General features: G+C 51.5%; 6 protein-coding genes across 6 annotated transcripts; 4 read left to right on the plus strand and 2 right to left on the minus strand.

Moving 5' to 3' along the window:
• Positions 1-150: 150 nt before the first annotated feature.
• Positions 151-5,646, plus strand: BDQ94DRAFT_158278 (telomere recombination-domain-containing protein; the record flags this gene model as incomplete). The annotated part of the gene is made up of 5 exons (XM_026768926.1): positions 151-183; positions 252-320; positions 385-1,973; positions 2,027-3,624; positions 4,196-5,646. The coding sequence occupies 5 exons, from the start codon at positions 151-153 to the stop codon at positions 5,644-5,646; spliced, it is 4,740 nt and encodes a 1,579-aa protein (XP_026628488.1).
• Positions 5,647-6,314: 668 nt separating this feature from the next.
• Positions 6,315-7,679, plus strand: aah1 (adenosine deaminase). Its single transcript, XM_026765473.1, has one exon. It carries the CDS (start codon positions 6,522-6,524, stop codon positions 7,593-7,595), a length of 1,074 nt encoding a protein of 357 aa, XP_026628489.1. The 5' UTR covers positions 6,315-6,521; the 3' UTR covers positions 7,596-7,679.
• A 175-nt stretch (positions 7,680-7,854) lies between these two features.
• Positions 7,855-8,649, plus strand: BDQ94DRAFT_139655 (uncharacterized protein). Its single transcript, XM_026765474.1, has one exon. The coding sequence runs from the start codon at positions 7,880-7,882 to the stop codon at positions 8,474-8,476; it is 597 nt and encodes a 198-aa protein (XP_026628490.1). The 5' UTR covers positions 7,855-7,879; the 3' UTR covers positions 8,477-8,649.
• A 145-nt stretch (positions 8,650-8,794) lies between these two features.
• BDQ94DRAFT_128656 (complex I 24 kDa subunit family protein) lies at positions 8,795-10,194 on the plus strand. Its single transcript, XM_026763907.1, has 3 exons — positions 8,795-8,973; positions 9,104-9,394; positions 9,470-10,194. The coding sequence occupies exons 1-3, from the start codon at positions 8,851-8,853 to the stop codon at positions 9,863-9,865; spliced, it is 810 nt and encodes a 269-aa protein (XP_026628491.1). The 5' UTR covers positions 8,795-8,850; the 3' UTR covers positions 9,866-10,194.
• BDQ94DRAFT_186281 (putative SNF2 family helicase) lies at positions 10,189-17,185 on the minus strand (the record flags this gene model as incomplete). The annotated part of the gene is made up of 5 exons (XM_026775116.1): positions 10,189-10,826; positions 10,911-15,770; positions 15,822-16,553; positions 16,605-16,749; positions 16,801-17,185. The coding sequence occupies 5 exons, from the start codon at positions 17,183-17,185 to the stop codon at positions 10,523-10,525; spliced, it is 6,426 nt and encodes a 2,141-aa protein (XP_026628492.1). The 3' UTR covers positions 10,189-10,522.
• A 1,391-nt stretch (positions 17,186-18,576) lies between these two features.
• On the minus strand, positions 18,577-19,892 carry BDQ94DRAFT_128697 (putative polyadenylation factor subunit CstF64). The gene is made up of 2 exons (XM_026763908.1): positions 19,644-19,892; positions 18,577-19,570 (listed from the first exon to the last, which is right to left on the minus strand). The coding sequence occupies exons 1-2, from the start codon at positions 19,690-19,692 to the stop codon at positions 18,729-18,731; spliced, it is 891 nt and encodes a 296-aa protein (XP_026628493.1). The 5' UTR covers positions 19,693-19,892; the 3' UTR covers positions 18,577-18,728.
• Positions 19,893-19,927: the final 35 nt, after the last annotated feature.

Here is a 19,927-nt window from a genome sequence, read left to right on the forward strand (position 1 = left end):
TCATGGAAAGCAATACCATCCATAGGCGAAAAAGCGCCCCGCATACGTCACGCCCGCGAGTTCGGAGTCACTGCAAAACTCTTGAACCACCGCATCAACTCAGCGCAACAGCCTCGCTCCTCCGGGAAACAGGACAAAGGACACCAGAAGATGAAGCAGAGATTCTCGTCCTTGGATGTCAAGGTGAGCATGCCGAGCAACACCCCGCCATCCGCAACCGCCGTGCACGAAACTCACACGACAAATGCCAGGTCATCTCCCAGGAACTTGCATCGGAGATAGTCAATTTGCGAGTTTCGAACATCTACGACCTCTCCTCGGTATGCCAAACCCTTCTAAGCCAGAAAAGTGATTTTCATCTAAGCTCATCTGCTATCTGCTCAGCGCATTTTCCTCTTCAAAGTCGCCAAACCCGACCACCGCAAACAGCTCGTCGTCGACTCGGGCTTCCGCTGCCATGTCACGCAATACTCCAGAGCGACTGCTTCAGCGCCCACTCCGTTCGTGACGCGCATGCGCAAGTTCCTCAAATCTCGACGCATCACCTCCATCGAACAGATCGGCACGGATCGAATCATCGACTTCTCCTTCAGCGATGGCATGTACCACATGTTCTTGGAGTTCTTTGCCGGCGGAAATATCATCATCACCGATCGCGAGTACAATATCCTCGCGCTATTTCGACAGGTTCCAGCTGGCGAGGGACAGGATGAGACCCGCGTCGGAGTCAAGTATACGGTGACCAATAAGCAAAATTATCACGGTATTCCGGATATCACAAGAGAGAGGGTCAAGGAGACGGTGGAGAAGGCTAAGGCCCTATTCGCACAGGAGGGGAATGCGCCGAAGAAGTCCAAGAAGAAGAATGCGGATGTGCTCCGCAAGGCTCTGTCGCAGGGGTTCCCGGAGTATCCGCCCCTGTTGTTGGATCATGCGTTTGCTGTGAAGGAGCTGGACCCCGCTACCCCGCTCGACGAGGTTTTGCAGGATGAGGCGCTACTGCTAAAGGTCGTGGATGTGTTGGAGGAGGCGAAGGTCGAGACGGATAAGCTGGCTACGGAGAAGAGTCATCCTGGTTATATTGTTGCGAAGGATGATACTCGTCCGTCTGCGGACTCGCCGGCTCAGGGTGATGAGGAGGCCGCTCGGAAACCGGGATATCTGTATGAAGATTTCCACCCGTTCAAGCCTAAGCAGTTTGAGGGCAAGCCGGGTGTTACTATTCTGGAGTACCCGTCCTTCAACGCGACGGTTGATGAGTACTTTTCGTCGATTGAAACACAGAAGTTGGAGTCGCGGCTCACGGAGCGGGAAGAGGCTGCGAAGAAGAAGCTTGATGCTGTTCGACAGGAACATGCCAAGCGCATCGGCGCTCTTAAGGAGGTTCAGGAACTGCATATTCGCAAGGCGGGGGCGATTGAAGATAATGTCTACCGGGTTCAAGAAGCGATGGATGCAGTTAATGGCCTAATTGCTCAGGGTATGGACTGGGTCGAAATTGCCCGTCTCATTGAGATGGAGCAAGGCAGAGGAAACCCAGTGGCTAATATCATCAAGCTGCCATTGAAGCTCTACGAGAATACGATTACGTTGATGCTTGGGGAGTCGGGCGAAGAGCAGGACGAAGGCGAGGATCTGTTCTCGGACGATGACTCTGAATCAGAGGATGAGCAGGAAGAAGTTGCTAAGGCCCAAAAACAGTCAAACAACATGCTGACAATTGATATTGATCTCGGCCTGTCTCCCTGGGCGAACGCAACACAGTACTACGAACAGAAGAAGATGGCTGCCGTGAAGGAGCAGAAGACAACGCAGTCCTCGACCAAGGCTCTCAAAAGTCACGAGAAGAAAGTGACGCAGGACTTGAAGAAGGGTCTGAAGCAGGAGAAGCAGGTTCTTCGGCCTGCGAGAAAGACTTTCTGGTTCGAGAAATTCCTCTTCTTCATCTCGTCGGAAGGGTATCTGGTCCTAGGGTATGTATCTTCCGCTGTGTCTGTAAAGGTTTGATCTGATCTAACTGGAACAGTGGCCGCGATGTGATGCAAAGCGAGATCCTCTACCGCCGCTACCTCAAGAAAGGCGATGTGTTCGTGCACGCCGATCTACAAGGTGCCACGCCCATGATCGTCAAGAACAGACCCAACTCACCTAACGCACCCATTCCCCCAAGCACCCTTTCGCAAGCCGGTAATCTTTGCGTGGCTACGTCCAGCGCCTGGGATTCCAAGGCCATCATGTCAGCATACTGGGTTAATGCGAGCCAAGTTAGCAAGACTGCTGACGCGGGAGGCCTCCTTCCCACCGGCGAGTTCCTCATCAAGGGCGAAAAGAACTTCCTGGCCCCCTCACAGCTCGTCCTAGGATTTGGAGTTATGTTTCAGGTGAGCAAGGAGAGTCTCCGGAACCATAAGCTGCACCGGTTCGATGAACCCGTGGCTACGGAAGCGCCTGTGGAAGGTCAGGAAGCCGACAAGGAAGCCGATGACAAGCCTGTCGAGCAAGAAGTACAGGTTACTAAGTCCGAGGGACCAGCTGAAGTGGAGCAGGAGCGAGAGCAGAGCAGCGAGTCTGAAGGGGAACAAGAGGATGATGCTGCGATCCCAGCTAGAAACCCGTTGCAACGCGGGTCATCAGAGCCCACCCAAACAGATCTGGTTGCAGCATACGAATCCCAGAACGCTCAGCCTGATGATGCAGCTGAAGAGGAAAAGGAAGAAGAAGCCGAAGAACCGAACGGTAACAATGAAGATGAGCAAAGTGCTCAAGAAGAGCCAGCCGAGGATGAGAAGGACGAGGAGGAGAGTGCGACATCGCCACAAACTCATGATGATCGACAACTCTCTGCAAGAGAAAGGCGGATGGCTAGAAAAGGAAGAGCGTCGGAGCTGGATGGCCCTGCAACGAACGGAACATCTGCCAAATCTACTAACAGCAAGCAAGCCCCAACTCGGGGTAAGAGGGGCAAGGCAAAGAAGGCCGCACAGAAGTACGCTGATCAGGACGAGGAGGACCGGGAACTGGCTCTACGCTTGCTAGGTGCCAAGAGTGCCAAAGCTGAAAAGGCAGCTGCAGAAGCCGAGGCAAAGGCCAAGCGTCAGAAAGAAGCAGAGGAAGCGAAGAAACGACGCAGAGCACAGCATGAACGCGCCGCGGAAGCGGAGCGGAAACGGCAGGCTCTCTTTGAGGGTGGTGCCGATGAGTACGATGAAGAAACCGCCGCAGCAGAAGCAGCAGATATGGAGTGGATTCCTGCATTGATTGGAACTCCTCATCCAGATGATGAGATCCTGGCTGCCATTCCTGTGTGCGCTCCTTGGGCTGCCTTGGGTCGGTACAAGTATCGTATCAAGTTGCAACCCGGCACTGTGAAGAAGGGCAAGGCCGTCAAGGAGATCATCGGACGCTGGGTTGCCGAAACGACAACAGGCAAGGTCAAGAAAGAACACGCCGAAGACGCTGGTATCGACAGAGCTACCGCTGAGAAGCTTCGCGCGCGGGAAGGAGACCTGATCAAAATGTGGAAGGACACGGAGGTCATCAATAGCGTCCCCGTCGGTAAGGTGCGCATTATGGCTGGGCCAGCACCTAGCGGAGGTGATAAGGGCAAAGGCAAAGGTGGCGGTGGTGGAAACAAGGGAGGAAAGGGAGGGAAGAAGAAATAGACGCTGGATATAGGGTATTGGATATCTTACGATCTGACGTGCTGGATGATCTACAATCCACCATGGAGGAAACCACCGTAGTTTGGCTGTATTAGTTACTTAGCTGTGACGTTATAGGTGATCACAGCAAATAAATACATACAGTGCACTATGAAAATGAGGCCTATCTAGACATGTCCTCTAACTCTTACTTGTTCATTCTATTCGTACAGTTAAAACATCATTAGAAAATAAGAGAAATGGCCGAATCTGGACTGCGTTGCTTAGTCACGCCCACCGACGTCATCGCGAAGATTTTCCATTCGATCTTCACTTTTTTGTTTTACTGACTTACAGAGTTCAGCAACCCAACAGAGTCGCCAATTGCTCATTTGTCTGGCAGCAATCGCTGGGGCCGTACACGACTGGTGGAGCAGCCTGACAGGAGGTCCCCGAATCAGGATTTGCCTATGACCGAATAGCCTCGAAACGCGCGATACCCGTTCTCCTCTTCCCCCCACTACCGAGAAATTTGTATCGACTTAATCTACAAGCCGTGACTCACCCCACGATCGCTCGTTCCTCTGCTCTGTTCGGGGAACGAATATCGCCTGCCAATCTGGTTCTACTCCTATCTCGCCTTACTGCTCGCGGTCTCCCGCGCAGCTTCAGTAGATTCACTTCCACCGCCCCAGCAACCATGACTCCCAAAGCTTCCACCCGGATCGCATCGGTGCGCCGTCTCAACAAAGAAGGCCCCGGAGAGCGATCCCTCGCAGAGTGGTGGGCCAACGAACGCGATAACCACACCCCGGAAGCGGCCGCCATCGAGGACGCGGCGCAACTCCTCCGAACCAGCGATATTCCCGTTGCTTTCCCCACAGAGACAGTGTATGGACTGGGTGCAGATGCGACGCGGAGTGATGCAGTGCAAGGGATCTACAAGGCGAAGCAGAGGCCGTCAGATAACCCGTTGATTATACATGTCGATTCGCTGGGGATGTTGGAGCGGTTACTCAACCCCACACAGGAAAGCCCATCGCGCAGAACTTCCACTGCGAAGAACGCTATCCCCCCCATCTACGACTCGGTCATTTCCCGCTTCTGGCCTGGTCCTCTCACAATCCTCCTCCCTAATCCCTCCGGCTCCCCTCTTGCTCCCGAAGTCACCTCCAAACTTACGACATTTGGTGTGCGCATGCCCTCATCCCCGCTTGCACGCTTGTTGATCCATGTAACGGACCGACCACTGGCGGCTCCCTCAGCCAACGCATCCACGAAGCCCTCCCCGACGGCGGCAGAACATGTATTCCATGACCTTGAAGGTCGCATTGAGCTGATCCTTGATGGTGGTCCCTGTGGCGTAGGCGTGGAGAGTACGGTTGTCGACGGGCTGTCCGACCCCCCGGCTATTCTTCGACCGGGCGGGATTGGAATCGAGGAGCTGCGGACGTGCGCTGGGTGGGAGAATGTACAGGTCGGATATCATGACGGCACACTAGACGTGAAGGAGATCCCACGGGCACCGGGCATGAAGTACCGACACTACTCGCCCAAGGCACGCGTGGTGCTGTTCGAAGCCGGCTCCGATGAGGAAGCCGTCACGAGACATATCCGCAAGGACCTGGAAGATTCGGCCATCGGAGCACACATGATCGGAGTTGTCCGCACGCAACACTGGAAGCGCGGGTTGGGGTTGCTGTCTGCCGACGAGATGCAAAAGAGCCTGAAGCGCATCCCATCGCTCGTGGACGAGCTAGTGGGATTCTCCGTCCCTGTAAGCGACCAAGTCAACGGAAGCACTGCAACCAAGGAGACCTTCGACTGCCACCTCGGCACGGATGTCAAGTCGATCGCGCAGGGCCTCTTCTCTGCGCTACGGGCCATGGATGAAATGGAGGTGGATGTCATTTACGTCGAGGGTGTGCCTGATCACCAGGGCGATCTGGCAGCTGCTGTCATGAACCGGCTGCGCAAAGCCGCTGGGGCGGAACTCCGGGTATAATAATACTTTACAACCTCTTACCCCTCGGAGGATTTCTATAGATCGCATTCTGGGCTACATACATACATACATACTTGCTACATGGAAGGACTTGGCAGGGTTGGCTAGAAGAAAATTCATGGGACTATTTACGAATTTTAGCATGGATATTGCGGTTAGAATATGACTAGCACAGTTTTAATATCAATTTGAGCGTTAGGATCGATAAAGTTGATGTGCATGCATATCGATGATACCCAGAAAATAACAGTACAGAGTTTAGGGCTGAACAGCCGATCGGAAGAAAATTGATCTTCTAGAAGCCTTATCTAACAAATATGTAGTAGTGTATCATCTTACCCATCTTATCAGATAGACCAACTATCATCCAAAGCATAACATACTAAAAAGAGGGGACATTGCGTGCAAATCTCCGTTCTCCGGCACCTGCATCGGCCGTCTCCGACTCGGCGTGATTCCGGGCCTTAGTTGCACAAGCAATGAACTAAGGGCGATTTTTGCTGTGGTGGTTCAGCGTGGCGGGACAGGCGCAGCGCAGACACCGAGAGCGAAAAAAAGAAGCTTATCGTTGTCTCGTGGCCTGACGAATCCACCCACCGGGCACGGAGTGGGGCCTCAGGAACAGTCGCTGTTTGGCTGTGGAATTCATCATTTGACTCAAATCTATTATCCACTTTTTAGGTGCTTCGGACGGAGTACCGCTTTGGGATAGATACTCAAGAGTCATTCATTTCTTGGATGGTTGTGAGGATCTTTTTATAAGGTTATTGGTGTCCTCTTTTTTCTGGGGGTCTTGGTACTACTACTTTTTACTCTTCTATACTACTGATTTACGGATATCGTTCACTACGTACACTTCTACCAACATCTACAATATGTGCCAATCCGACACTCCCCATGAATCCCACTGGCACGCCTTCCTCCAAGGCCTGCCCAAATGCGAACACCACGTCCATCTGGAAGGCTGCCTCACCCCCAGCCTGATCTTCGACCTCGCCTCTAGAAACAATGTCCAACTACCCCAAACCCCCGAATACACCTCCATCGACACTCTCACCGCCCGGTATGGCAACTTCTCCTCCCTCGATGACTTCCTCCACTTCTACTTCATCGGCATGTCCGTGCTGCACCACGAGTCCGACTTCTCTGATCTCGCCTGGGCCTATTTCCAAAAAGCGCACGCCGACGGCGTCCACCACGCCGAAGTCTTCTTCGATCCCCAGGTTCACCAGGACCGCGGCATTCCGTACGAGACCATCGTGCGCGGGTTCGTGGCGGGGTGTGAGCGCGCCGAGAAAGAGCTGGGTCTCTCGACCAAGTTGATTCTCTGCTTTGTGAGGCACTTACCTGTTGAGTCGGCGGAGAAGACGTACCAGAAGATTCTGGAGAACGGGCATTTTGAAAGTGAGGTTGTGCATGGACTGGGGTATTCGTCGAGCGAGGTTGGCCCGCCCAAGGATATGTTTAGGGAGATTTATGCCTCGGCTAGGGAGAGGGGCGTCAGGTTGACGGCTCATGCGGGGGAGGAGGGCGATCCCTCGTATATTAGTACGGCGTTGGAGATGGGAGCGAGGCGCATTGATCATGGGATTCGGTTGGTGGAGGATGAGGTGCTTATGGAGAGGATTGCGAGGGAGGGCATTCTGTTGACGGTTTGTCCGTTGTCGAATGTGCAGTTGAAGTGTGTGAAGGAGGTTGGAGAGGTGCCGATTCGGAAGTTCTTGGAGAATGGTGTCAAGTTCTCCATTAATAGTGATGATCCGGCGTATTTTGGGGGCTATATTTTGGATAATTATTGTGCCGTGCAGGAGGCGTTTGGGTTGAGTGTCTTGGAGTGGAAGACTATTGCTGTTAACAGTGTGAGTGAGAGTTGGATTGAGGAGGAGAGGAAGATGGAGTTGATTAGGAGGATTGAGGACCATGTTGGAAGGTTTGCGCATTTGGCTTAGTTAGTTTTATTCCTACCTGGTGATATAGAAGGGTATGGGTATGGTGTAATGAGTAGATGATAGATGCATATTGAATAAAGCGTGATTCTTTGAAGCTGGTTTTGGGCACTATGCAGTGTGATTTGTAGCTCATTTGGTAGTATCAGACTGTAGATAGGCTCATAGTTGGTTATCGGGATCATGCCAATGACTAAGACCAAGTGTGGCCCGCGACGCATTAAACACCAAAGCACTGAGTCCAGTAGACACGAATAGTATACTACTCCCTACTATTACCCTGGAAGATGCCGCCGACCATTTCCCCGCTGGCCAGTTGCATCCCCCGCACGCCCATCTCACGGTCTTTCCGCAACTTCCATTCCTACAGATTGTCCCGAACATTATCACCGTCGTCATCATCAACATCATCACCATTCAGATCTCCGCTCTCCGTGTCTCTACCAGCATCGTCTACGCGACTTACATCTACGAGCATCACCAACACAACTCTCCCTACGATCAAAAAGTTCTCCTATCAAATAGTCCAAAACCGAACCATGTCTGCTGCCCCCGTCCCCGACCGGTACAAACTCGTCTTCTTCGTCCCGCATTCCCACCTCGAGGCATGTAAAGAAGCTGTCTTCGCGACCGGCGCGGGAACCTTTCCCGGAGGCAAGTACCGGAAATGCTGCTTCCAGATGCCTGGTCAGGGCCAATTTCTGCCGTCAGAAGGTGCGAATCCTGCCATTGGCGAAGTTGGGACGATCGAAACGGTTGAGGAAATGAAGGTGGAGGTGATGTGTCTGGGACGGTCGGTGATGCTGCAGGCAGTCGAGGCATTGATTAAGGCTCATCCGTATGAGGAGGTCGCATATGAGGTATATAAGATGGAGAATGTATAATGGGCTGTTGGTGATGTCGGATGCGTTGCTGGGCTATAGGCCCGGTCGGTTTATGTGTCATGACGGCGTTTTGGAGGGATTGAGTCGTGGAGGTGCCTGTTGTTAGTCCAGATGAATTCTGCAAGCCGGATTAAAGCCGATTAAATTATACTGTGATTTTTTGATAGTTTTGAAGAAGCTGTGATGTTGTAAAAAGGCCGTCGAGAGGGTCGTTCATTGGCACAAGGCGGGAGTAATCTGTCGGCGCTGATTGGTCAGCCGCAGCTCCCGCAAAACGCCTCTTCGACTCCAAGTCGGTCGTTCACCTTCAATCCATCAGATCAAGTCCTCCAATCCCCCTCCCCATACCCTCAGTCCCCTCTCCTCTGCCAGCAATGGCTTCCAAATTCTTCCCCGCCGTCCCGCGGACTGGCCGCCAGCTCTTCCAGCAGATCCCCAAGACCCAATTCAGACCCTTCTCGGCTGGTCCGCAACGCTTCAGCGACTCCCTTGCCGTGGTACGTCCCAAGCACTCCTATGGCTGATTCGGATTTGGCGGCATGCCGGATATTATTTCGTTTGCCAATTGCGCGTCAAAAAGCCATATCTTTTGCGAGGTGCCAATGCTGACCAGTTGACTTTGTCCAGCACCGCAACAAAGGCGAAAACAACCCGAATGTTCCGTTCAAGTTCACCGAGCAAAACCTCAAGCTCATCGATGAGATCCTCAAGCGCTATCCCCCCCAGTACAAGAAGGCCGCTGTCATGCCGGTTCTGGACGTTGGCCAGCGCCAGCACGGCTACACCAGCATCAGCGTCATGAACGAGGTCGCCCGTCTCCTGGAGATGCCCCCCATGCGTGTCTACGAAGTCGCAACTTTCTATACCATGTACAACCGTGAGCCGGTTGGCAAGTACTTTGTTCAGCTTTGCACGACGGTATAAAATTGGACCCTTTCCTACCTGGCGTGGCATACGTCCCCTCGTTTTTGTCATTGCTGACAGCCATTTCAGACACCCTGCCAGCTCGGTGGTTGCGGTAGCGACAAGATCGTCAAGGCGATCACGGAACACCTGGGTATCACCCCCGGACACACTACCGAAGATGGTCTCTTCACCTTCGTCGAAGTCGAATGCCTGGGTGCCTGCGTCAACGCTCCCATGGTCCAGATCAACGACGACTACTACGAGGACCTTACCCCCGAATCGATGAAGTCGCTGCTCACCGCCCTCAAGGAGTCCGCCACGGCCACCGAGGCTGGCCAGACGGTGAAGGTGCCTGCTCCGGGTCCTCTGAGCGGCAGAGATACATGCGAGAACAGCGCGGGATTGACCAACCTGATCGAGCCCGTGTGGGACCCGGCTACGATGATGAGAAAGGATGGGGCTTTGGACGAGCAAACACAATAAATGAAGATAAACCTATAATTCGAGCCAGACAATATAGTTTCGATACCGTGCGTTGGATGGTTCCAATCCCTGTCATGTTCCCCCTTTCGTTTTTCCTTTTCTGTCCTGGTTGGTGAAACTGGACGGGCCACCAGGTAACGCTTATGTACAGTACGTTGTTTCTGATTTCTCTCTTTTGCGTAGGGGGAAAGTCGGATATGGTGGGATTGATGTCAACTACCATAGAGGATCTCGTTAGCAGTAACCAATTCAGTTCTTTCAATGTTTAACGGGATTTCTGTGCCATATCCTAGATTCCTGTTTTCGGCTGGCGGTGCTGAGGTAATTGCTGCAGCTCTTGGGTTTGAATTTCAACGGAGAAGAATGTCCGACTGATTTGCTGGTGGTGTTCCTGCCCGATTTGGTTATGACTTCTTACAAATGCATTTCCTATCTGGAGGTACTTCACGTGGACAGTGAACTACGAGTTCGTCTTGCTGTTTGAGAAACACGGATTCAATCTTCCTAATCACAGTGGCTCATTGAAGTTAACTCTGACAAATACACACACACATCAACTATTAACACTGATTCCACAAATCCATATTGCATGGCGGAAAGCCAGAAAATTCCCTCACTTCCATTCACTGAACTCACAGCACGAGTTTTCCCAAACACTCAAAACGCGTTGTCGACCACCAAGGACGGCCCTTCACACCTGATCCCCTCACCATCCAAGGCTTCTCCGCGAGCCACGAGTTCGGCTTTGCCGTTCCTTTCTATCAATACTTTGTCTCGCCGTTCTTGAAAGATGTTCACGTCTATGCTGTGCTTGGCCAACAAGTGGTAGACGTGAACACGGCGAGTTTGTCCATATCGTCGGGACCGTCCGATCGCTTGAATCATTGCCGACTCATAATCATACTGTGTCTCGGCGTTCATCGGTGACAGAAAGATAACGTGATTTGCGGATTGCAAGTTCCTGCGAATTACATTAGGCACAAGCTACAAAAACATTAGGGGAGGGGGGGTGGGGGTTGGAAGGGAGGGTGGGAGGGCAACTTACAATCCTGCTGCCATCTCCCCTCCTAGATTCAGGATTAGCGCTTTATCTTCGCCAAAGCTTGTCTGTTGAAATTGTTCAATTTTTTGCATTGACTTGCGGTCTGTGGTTAAGATCGCTGTGTGCTTGATCTTGGCGAGATCCAGTGCCTTGGACGCGACTTCAATGAGCTCGGGATATTGTATGAAGATCAGGGCTCGCTCGTTGCTGGGGATCCCGTTGAGGATCTCTATCAGTTTGTCCAGCTTGCTGCCGCCATATTTTGCGCTCTTATCAACGCTAACCCCTCCGAGCGTGGATGCTTCGATGATATTGAACTTCCTCCCCGAACCGCGGCATCCATGTACAACACACTCCTCTCTCTGCAAAGTCTCCGAAACGCAATTCATGCATAGAGTATGGCCGCAGTGGCCTGACACATTCGTGTTCTCGATAACTTGCAACTGGCAGTAACAACCATTGCATTGCAGGAGTCCAGCACCTTTCAGCAAAAGCTGCATCGCTGTGAGGGTTCTAAGGGCACTCTTGCGCAGTACCCATTCCACAACGAGGCTCCGAATGACTGTCGTGGCTTCTTTCAGAAGTGGCTCGACTTCGCAAGCTTGCTCGGGCTTTTTGGGAAGCGAAACGCCGGTTTTCTCACTGCTTTCCTCGGATCGCTTACTGCCGCTGGCTTTCCTGGCCTGGATTCGCTGGTTGCTATGCTTGGCGACCTTTGGTCTAGAAGAATGATCGAGGCCATCGTTGGCTACCAGTTCACTGCTTTCGTTATCGTTTTCTGCATCAGACGCGCTGCTCTCATCATCTGGCAGTTGCTCTCCAGGAGCAGCAAAGAAATGCTCCCAATCATCAGCCTTCGATTCGTAGAATGCTGCTCTCAAGAGGGAATAAAATTCTTGGGTGATGGCCATATCACCAAAATCATCTCTAAAGATGCTTTCGATGAACTTGTGGAAGTGATGACAATCGGATTCAAAACAACAGTAAAGCCACGCTGCCAACTTCAATTTCATATTGATATCACTTTTGAGATCACCGAGCTGTTTCTCCCTGATGGCGATCAGGGATGCGCATGTTGTTAGCTCCGGCTCTCCGTCTTTATTCCATCGACCATGGAGGGCAAGGGATGAGCAACGTTTGAGCAATGCCTCTTCGGCCGTTGCACTGCTTCCAATAATCTCGTCCAATCGATCTACTTGGTCACTGCTGAATCTTCCTCGGCCACTTCGACGGAGCTGGCGGTTGTATGTCATCAGCTGCCTATACAGTTCGAGATAAACTACTCGTTCTGCCGGTGATGGCTGGACCACAATTATGTGCTCTGATGAGGGGATCTCATCAATTTCAGCAACATTCTTTCGTGCAAACCGGTCCAAGAACCTCTGGGCCAGCTTATGTCGATGTTCATGCCAGAGTTCACTGTAGGGTGCTCGTAACGATTGAAATGCCTCTGCAGCAGAACGCTGCTTGAGTCGCAGCTTGACATGTCTGTTTTGTAGTCTAGGGTCATCCTCGTCTACACCGAGATGCACATTGAGAAAAGGTGCAATGCTATTAACATCGGCAAAACTGTTAAGCGGCGGCGTCCCTGACAGTACCCATTTCGACCGAGCTTTGAGTGAGAGGAGTGGGCTGAGCCTTTCGGGGTCTGCATATGTGAACTCATCTATGACAAGACGACCAAAGGAGAACATGTGAAGAAACGGGTTTTTGACGGCCCTCCAATCTTGAACTCTACTTTTGCTTATGTTGAATTCTTTGCGGTCGTCCCACTTCTTCGCCTTTCGGCCAGCTGTCTTGTTGGAGGGAACTGGTCGGACTTGACTGTCTTCCGCCGCAGAATCTTCATATTGAGTGACATTATCTGTTTCGGATGCAGATTGCTCAGCCAGATCATCTTTTTCATAACTCTGAATTCTAAGGTACTGGTCCGTTTTCGATCTCAGAACTTGAATGTCGGTTTCGCCTTCTGTTTCTGAATCCTCATCACTCGATAACTCCGCTAATATTTCGAGGCCCTCTTGTTCTGAAGCGTGGTTACCTTTGACGTACTGATCACCACGGAGGCGCCGGGACGGGCAATATGTTAGATGTATTTGAGAACCCTTAACAGTTTGTCGCTTGAGACGAATCGACGCGAGAAGCGCGCTTGGACCCTGGCTGGTCAAAACTCGGACTTGCTCTTTCAGTGCGGCTTGGGCGTCCTTGAACCATGCATCAAAATTTCGCCCAGCCTTTTTAGGAGTTCGAGGAGTGCCGGTGAACTTCTGCAGCTTTTCATAGTATGCTGGGTTGTTGAAGATTGACCAGGATGCTAAAATGATGTCACTCTGCAGAACGTCACTTATGGATACTTTTGCGAATGTACCCGCCTTTGCCAATACCAAGACCTTGAATCTAGAACCCAGAAATTTGGAGATCTCTGCTTGCCATTGCTGGATCATGATCTGAGGCACAATGATAAGGGTTGCTTTGCAAGGAATAAATCCGTCGGTTTCCGCAGGGGTTGGCAGGCGCTCCCTTCCGTGCTGCGTATCGATTAAGCCTAAGATGATGGCTGTTTTTCCATAGCCAACATCATCAGCTATCACACCACCTCGAATAAACTTCTGACTAGTGACTCGCCCCTCTGCGCGCCACATCAACGATGGAAGAAGTGCCTCCTCCGTCTCTTCTTCCATGAACGGCGGGGCATCATCATCTTCTTGCCGGACCATCCATGACAGTGATCTTAATTGCTCTGGCCGCAGAGCCAGACGGAAGTTAGGCGGCTGAGGTGCTGCGACGTCTGTCTTGTTGTTTTCGAGCTTAAACATGGGAAATATGACGTTTCTAGTGTCGTATGATTTCGGGACCAGACGCCAGTAGAACGACACCTCTTTCACAACACCATTTTGAATCAACTTATCATATGCCTGATGCAACAGGCTCTGGACGTTGAGTGTAACGCGCAAGTCAGCAAGGCCCTGCTCATCGATCTTTCGGAATATCAGGAACGGCGGCGGTCTTGCTTTCACCTGGCGCTCATAGAGGGCTGCATCGTATGGATCTTCATATGCCTTGATTTGACCTCTACCGTCACGGCCCCATAGGATGCGCGGCTTCAGCGGCACACATGTACATGCCGAGTCAGTGTTGTCACCCGGGGCCTGAGTATCAGCGACTGCGTTCCAGTTTTCAAAGCCCAAATGGACTGCCGCTTTCTGTAGGAGCCAAGAGAGGTCCTGAAGCGAGGATGGCGAGTCTAGTGGGTTTATGACTTCCCATGATTCTTTCTTCCACAGCGCCTCCATGGCTGTTGGCGGAGCTCGGAACGACAGTAAAGGAACATTAGCGTCACGACAACCTGAGGGGGAAATTGTGATGTTGGTTGCCTCATTCAATCTTTGGCACGAGATGGAGGCGTGTGGAAGATAGAGATTCAGGGCCACATTTGGAGCTCTAGTCCATTGGCGGAAGTAGATGTGAACGGGCTGCGGATCCTTGCTGACCTTGACTGAACGCCATAGATGGGAGACTTCCGCGATGGCTTGTCTCCGCTCATAACCGCGGACACGTTCATGGTCCCAAGCAAAAACGAAGAAATCATTGTTTGCATCCCCGAGCTTCGTTGGATCCAAAAAAAGGAACACCGGGCGATCGTACTCACCAGCGGATCTTTTGTGCAGGGAAGCGTGTGCCGTACCGCAGTCCGGCAGAAGATCATACGTCCCCCGAACATCTGCCTCCAGGCCCACCACCGCTGTATCAGGACCGTCGACTTGAACCTTCGTCCAACGTTTTGTTCCAATAACCTTTTTCATCTCGAGGCCGCAACGTACTTCATAGGTGTCGATTCTGGGGCCACTTCCAGAAAAATACAGCGTCCGTCTGGAGCTCAGAGGCCCACAGACTTCCCAGTCGCCTTCCAAAAGTGACGCAGACACTGGCGTCATGCGAGCGATTGGCTTGGAAAGAATTTCCCGCATCAGACAAAGTGCAGGAGTACCCTTGGGAGATTTGGCAAACAAGTTCCATTCAATGCTGGAGGCACTGATTAACAGACGCAAGAAAGAATGCTTGCCTTCGTACTGGATAGTCCATCTTTCACTCCGCTTGATATCCAAGAGCCGGAGTTCGTCGCCAACAGCTGGCTCAATTACTTCCAAAAAATCTTTCCAGACATGCGCAGGACAATCCAGTGATGTGTCGTTAGCCAAGGACGCATAACAATCCGAAGAAATGCCAGAAATCACCAATCTAGCTGGCAGGTTACGCTTGAGGTCACAGACAAAGTCCAACGGCATGGTGCGGCCGAGATCAGAATAGCGCTCAAAAGCATGTGAAGGGTTCCCTCCACACTCGGAGCAGACCGTGTGATGGCACAAGGAGCATCTCAAGATGCCCAAGCTTATGCTAGTTTGTCTCTCGCATACACAATATCTTGCACTGCTTGCTGCCCGCATCTGGAGCTGGACAATATCAAAATGAGCAGCACAACTGAGCTGTATGTCATATGGTGTCATCGTATGACCGTCTTGAGGCATAACACGTTTGCTTTTGAAGGAGTGTTCTTTTCCCATGGGTGCGCCTTCGCCTGGCTTGAGGATTTTATGTCCGTGGATCAATGCGGAAAGAATTGCTACACCGACGACGGTTGAAGTCATTGCATTTCCTGCAAGGTCCTGCAGCTCGCGCTGGGTTTCACGAGTTAGTAGAAGTCTGTCAAGGGGCAAGCCTTGTAATGCCAGCGACTCGAGACCACAGAGAGGACCGCCCCTGGTCGAAATGTATGGGATTCCGGCTGGAGTGATGCATCCAACGATTCCAGGTGCCCGTACATCGATCTCACGTTCGATCCCCTGTGAGAGTTCGATGCATCTCCTAGAACAGGTTAGTTTCAGTCAGTTGATCAGAGACGAGGTTGCGACTGACTCTTTGTAGTGCATATCATAACCTTCTGCCATCTTGCGCAGAAAGTTCATATCCAGTGTCTCCCAGACGCGCTCTGGCAAGGAGTTCATCCACTTTCTCCAAGTAAAGTCGGGCATTTGGCAGCTACCATCGTCCTGTGACTTACTTACTGGGCGTTTGTCTCCGAGAGAATTTTTCCGACGGTAAGTCTGATGACGGACTCGATACTTTTCCCAATTCACAGGCTTACGGGTCAGCTTTGCGCGTGTCGCCATGTCTGCCTCAATTTGTTCGAGTCTCTTGTCATCGGCGTCAATAAGGAACATGCCGGCTGGAGAGCTAGCGGGACGTTTGAACTCAGTCATGGTGTGTGTCCAATGAACTATTTCGTCCCATGCGGATTGTTTGTCCAAAGCTGTCCTGTCCACACAGAGCATATATCCTCGCTCCCGAGTCTGTGGCAGATAGTATGCCTTTGTGTCCACATCGACGTGGGTGGCAAAGTAACCAATATCATGCCAGTGCTCCTGGATCTTTGCCCATGGGGCGCTCTTTACATTCTCCAGAATGACCAAGGGAGGCCTATAGGCTTTTGCGTATCGAATAATGGCCCAAAAGGTCCCTCCCGACTCACCCTTATCATTCAGTGTTTTCCGCTTGTTATTCAGATTTGAAAAGTCCACACACGAAAACCCAGCAACCAAGATGTCAGGGTTCTTGGGAACCTTTTCCAAAGACCCATAAGCCGTTTGACTAGTGCGGTCAGATAAGTCCTAAATAGCAGAAAGCGAGGGTCTTACTTACGCCACACGGTGATTGAGCTCCTTCACGTCACGGAAGAGGCGAGGTGGACGAAAGTTGCGCTGAATGTACGCCTGTCTGAGTGGGTCTATCTCAGCACTGAAGATATGACGGATTTCGAAATTCATATTGAATTGCTCCCGCAGATCTACAAAGATATTAGTTTCGCAATAGTCGGGGCTATTATCAGATCACCCACGTTTTTGTACCATCTCCAAAGCCAAAATAGGGGACTCAGTGCCAGAGCAGACTGTCGCAACGCGAAGGCGTCTTGAGCCTAGATGGAACAACACACGGTCAAAACCTAGCTCCACTGCCTTCTCCGTGATCGACTTATAGATGTCATTCAGGTCGTGAAGAGGAGGGAGATGCAAAGCAAGCTGTGTTCGCGGCGCTCGAGTACCAAACGGCAGCTGGGACCTGACTACTTCAGGCAGTTTAGTATTGATACCATCTGCATCGTACTCATCCTCAGTATCAGACATGACAGGGTCATTCTCGGGGATCTGCTGCGCCATCTGTTTCGAGGGACGCGTCGGAAGACCCGACGACGACGACAAAGTCCTCTCCAGAGAAGAAGACATAATGAAGACTACAAAGAATCTTTATGAGAAGATTTGAACGAAAACCGAAGACTTGAAGCCTGAGAAGCACTTGAACAAATGCTGTGATGGAAAGTGATGGTAGGGTAGGAAAGGGTCACGTGGAGGAGATACAAAGTCAAGAGAGAACTGAGACAGAGATAGACAGGAAGAGGACATAACAAGAGAGAAACATGGCAGAGGAATATTCAGGGGAAAAAGCCGTGTGTGGGCGTGTGAAAATTTGACCTAACAGTGAATGGCTGTTGCTATGGTGTGCTGCTTGTTTGTGAATCTTCACAAGATGGTTGTTGTCTGTCTGGAGGATTCAGACAGCGAGTGAACCCATAGCGAGGGATGCACGGCGAGGGTCTATGGAGTGCTTGCTTGTATTGTATTTGAGAATGGTCTACTTGATATGGGACTAGTCATAGCGATATCAAGACTGCATGGAAATAATATAAGCAGGCCTTGGCCTTGTCGAGTACTATGCTGTCTATACCTGTCTTCTCGTAGATACGAACCTGCTGCATGCTAACTTGTATGCCTCCTCAGTACCTCAAGACTTAGCTATCTAACAGGAAAATAAACTATGGGGAAGATTTCATATCCAGCGTTGCTAGACAGCGAGCCTAACTGTGCAACATCGACATACATAGACACATGCATAAAGCCAGAGAGAAGAGAGTGTACCATGTCAACAAAATGCCCCATGGGAAGCAGCGTCGAGCATGTCCCGTGAAGAAACATAGCACGGGTTGAACTAAATCATAACGTTACTGGTGTGGGAGGTGATATACTCCAGGATTAATGACAAGGAGGGAAATGATGCGAATTGTGACGGAGATATGGATGAAATACTAGGAATCTATGTGTTCTAGAAGATAGAGAGCATATCTTGAAAATTACGATAGATAGGTGAATAGTACGAAGTGTGACGGAGACATAGATGAGAAAGTAGAAATGTACTATGTGTTCTGGAAAATATGGGGTTCATCTCTGAAGGTTTACGTCGGGGAAAGTAATACAAGTTAAGACAAGCACATGGATAGGATACTAGGAGTTTACAACACTGCTGATCTGTCTGGAAGCAAAACCAATTTGCTGGGATATCCGCTACAGCTGCTGCTATACTATCATGTACATTCCGGAAGTTTGAGAACGAGAAAAAGAAAGGGAGAGGAAAGGGAGAGCAATAAGGCGATGGTCTCCCAGTCCAGTCCGTATCTCACAACCCAATAGAAGAAAAACCCGCAAATTTGAAACCCCACCAACATGCCCGTATTGCGCCAAAACTCACACCCGGTTCCGGTTGTTGATCAATCAGTCAATCAATGAAAGCTATGACGTTGCTAACATCAAGATGGAGAGATGAAAGGGTTGTAGAACAAATTCGGTTGTTCGTGCCGAGGCATTCTGCGTCAGAGGTGCCGCCTGATGCTGCTTTGCGCCCGGTTCCTTTTGTTCCTCATTCGGGAGATAAGAGGGAGAGGGAGGGAGGGGGTATAAGATAGTTTCAGAGGGGTAGATAAGAGGTGATATTCAATCACCGCATAGCACCCTGCATCAACTGCTGCCGAAGGAGCATGATCTGGCTGCGCTCCATGGGTGGGAGCGCATCGATCGCAGCTTGCGGCATACTGAGCACTTGCTGTAGGAGCTCTTCCTGTCCTGGCATAGCCTGCGGGGGTTGTTGCGGCGGGGCGGCGGCAGCAGCAGCGAAAGGAGTGTTGACCATTGGAGGCGTAGACACCGGTCCCGGTACAGCGGAGAAGGGTTGGAAGGCTTGCGCGGCGGCAGGAGGGGGTGCAGGTGCACTAGGTTGGCTCGCTTGTTCCACCACCGAGCCTAGAGCACCGTAATCGACCAGGTTCATGAGTAGCAATGCTTGGAAGATTGCGTAGGCGAGCTGAGGAGCTTGGCGTAGAAGCTCTGTCGCTCTGGCGGGATCCGCCATGACAAGCGACTTCATCTGGGAGAGGACATCGAGGAGCTGGTTCGGGGGCAGGGAAGCGAGTGTCTGAGAGATGGCGTTGGGGCAATCGAGATGCGGGGGAACTTCGACACCCGGGGGCAGAGGAGGAAGAGGCGCGGACTGCTGCTGTTGTTGCTGTTGGGAGCCGTCTTGGACAGCGGGTGCGGAGAGCTGGGAGTAGTCGGGGGGTATGGAGTCCTTTTCATTGTTGTGTGGCCAGTCGACCCGAATCTTGCGGCCCATGATCTCGTAGTCGTTCAAGTTGCGGACAGCGGAGGCGGCCGCATCGGCGTCGGCAAAGTCGGCGAAACCGTAACCTTTGGGTTTACCGGTCTCGGGGTTCATCATCAGGCGGAATTTGGTTACTGTGCCGGCGGAGCTGAGGATGTCTTTGACTTGTTCTTCCGTGAGGTCTGAGAAGTGATGGGTTAGTTTGATGCCATTGGGGTGGTTGTGGTGGATGCAAGACAGAGACAGGGAACATACTATAAGGGATATTCCCCAGGAAGACACTCTTTCCGGCTCCGGGAGCCATGATTGTGGTGGAGGGAGAAAAGAGAGGATGGTATAGATAGGTGTTTTGGTGGTTGAAGAGGAGGTGGTGGTGGTGATATGAGGAAGATGCGCGGAGGGGAAGGAGGTGAATTCTCTGGAGCCCGGAGACAAGAAGCTAAGAAAGACGAGCAATGCCCTGGGAGGAATACCCGAGAAGCAATGGCAACGAGTTCTTTGAAGTAATGGAGATGAATGAAAGATAAGTCTGTAGAGCG

The sequence above is a fragment of the Aspergillus welwitschiae genome (genome assembly GCF_003344945.1).
Source record: "Aspergillus welwitschiae strain CBS 139.54b unplaced genomic scaffold BDQ94scaffold_9, whole genome shotgun sequence".
In the NCBI taxonomy this organism is placed as follows: Eukaryota; Fungi; Ascomycota; class Eurotiomycetes; order Eurotiales; family Aspergillaceae; genus Aspergillus; species Aspergillus welwitschiae.

Bases quoted from the DNA above. Each gene is read 5' to 3' on its own strand.
- BDQ94DRAFT_128656 (XM_026763907.1), top strand. From the start codon at position 8,851: ATGGCTTCCAAATTCTTCCCCGCCGTCCCGCGGACTGGCCGCCAGCTC. The intron at 8,974-9,103 runs GTACGTCCCAAG...GACTTTGTCCAG, and splicing joins TCAGCGACTCCCTTGCCGTG to CACCGCAACAAAGGCGAAAA. The intron at 9,395-9,469 runs GTATAAAATTGG...CAGCCATTTCAG, and splicing joins TTGTTCAGCTTTGCACGACG to ACACCCTGCCAGCTCGGTGG.
- BDQ94DRAFT_139655 (XM_026765474.1), top strand. From the start codon at position 7,880: ATGCCGCCGACCATTTCCCCGCTGGCCAGTTGCATCCCCCGCACGCCC.
- BDQ94DRAFT_128697 (XM_026763908.1), bottom strand. From the start codon at position 19,692: ATGGCTCCCGGAGCCGGAAAGAGTGTCTTCCTGGGGAATATCCCTTAT. The intron at 19,571-19,643 runs GTATGTTCCCTG...ATCACTTCTCAG, and splicing joins CCTGGGGAATATCCCTTATA to ACCTCACGGAAGAACAAGTC.
- aah1 (XM_026765473.1), top strand. From the start codon at position 6,522: ATGTGCCAATCCGACACTCCCCATGAATCCCACTGGCACGCCTTCCTC.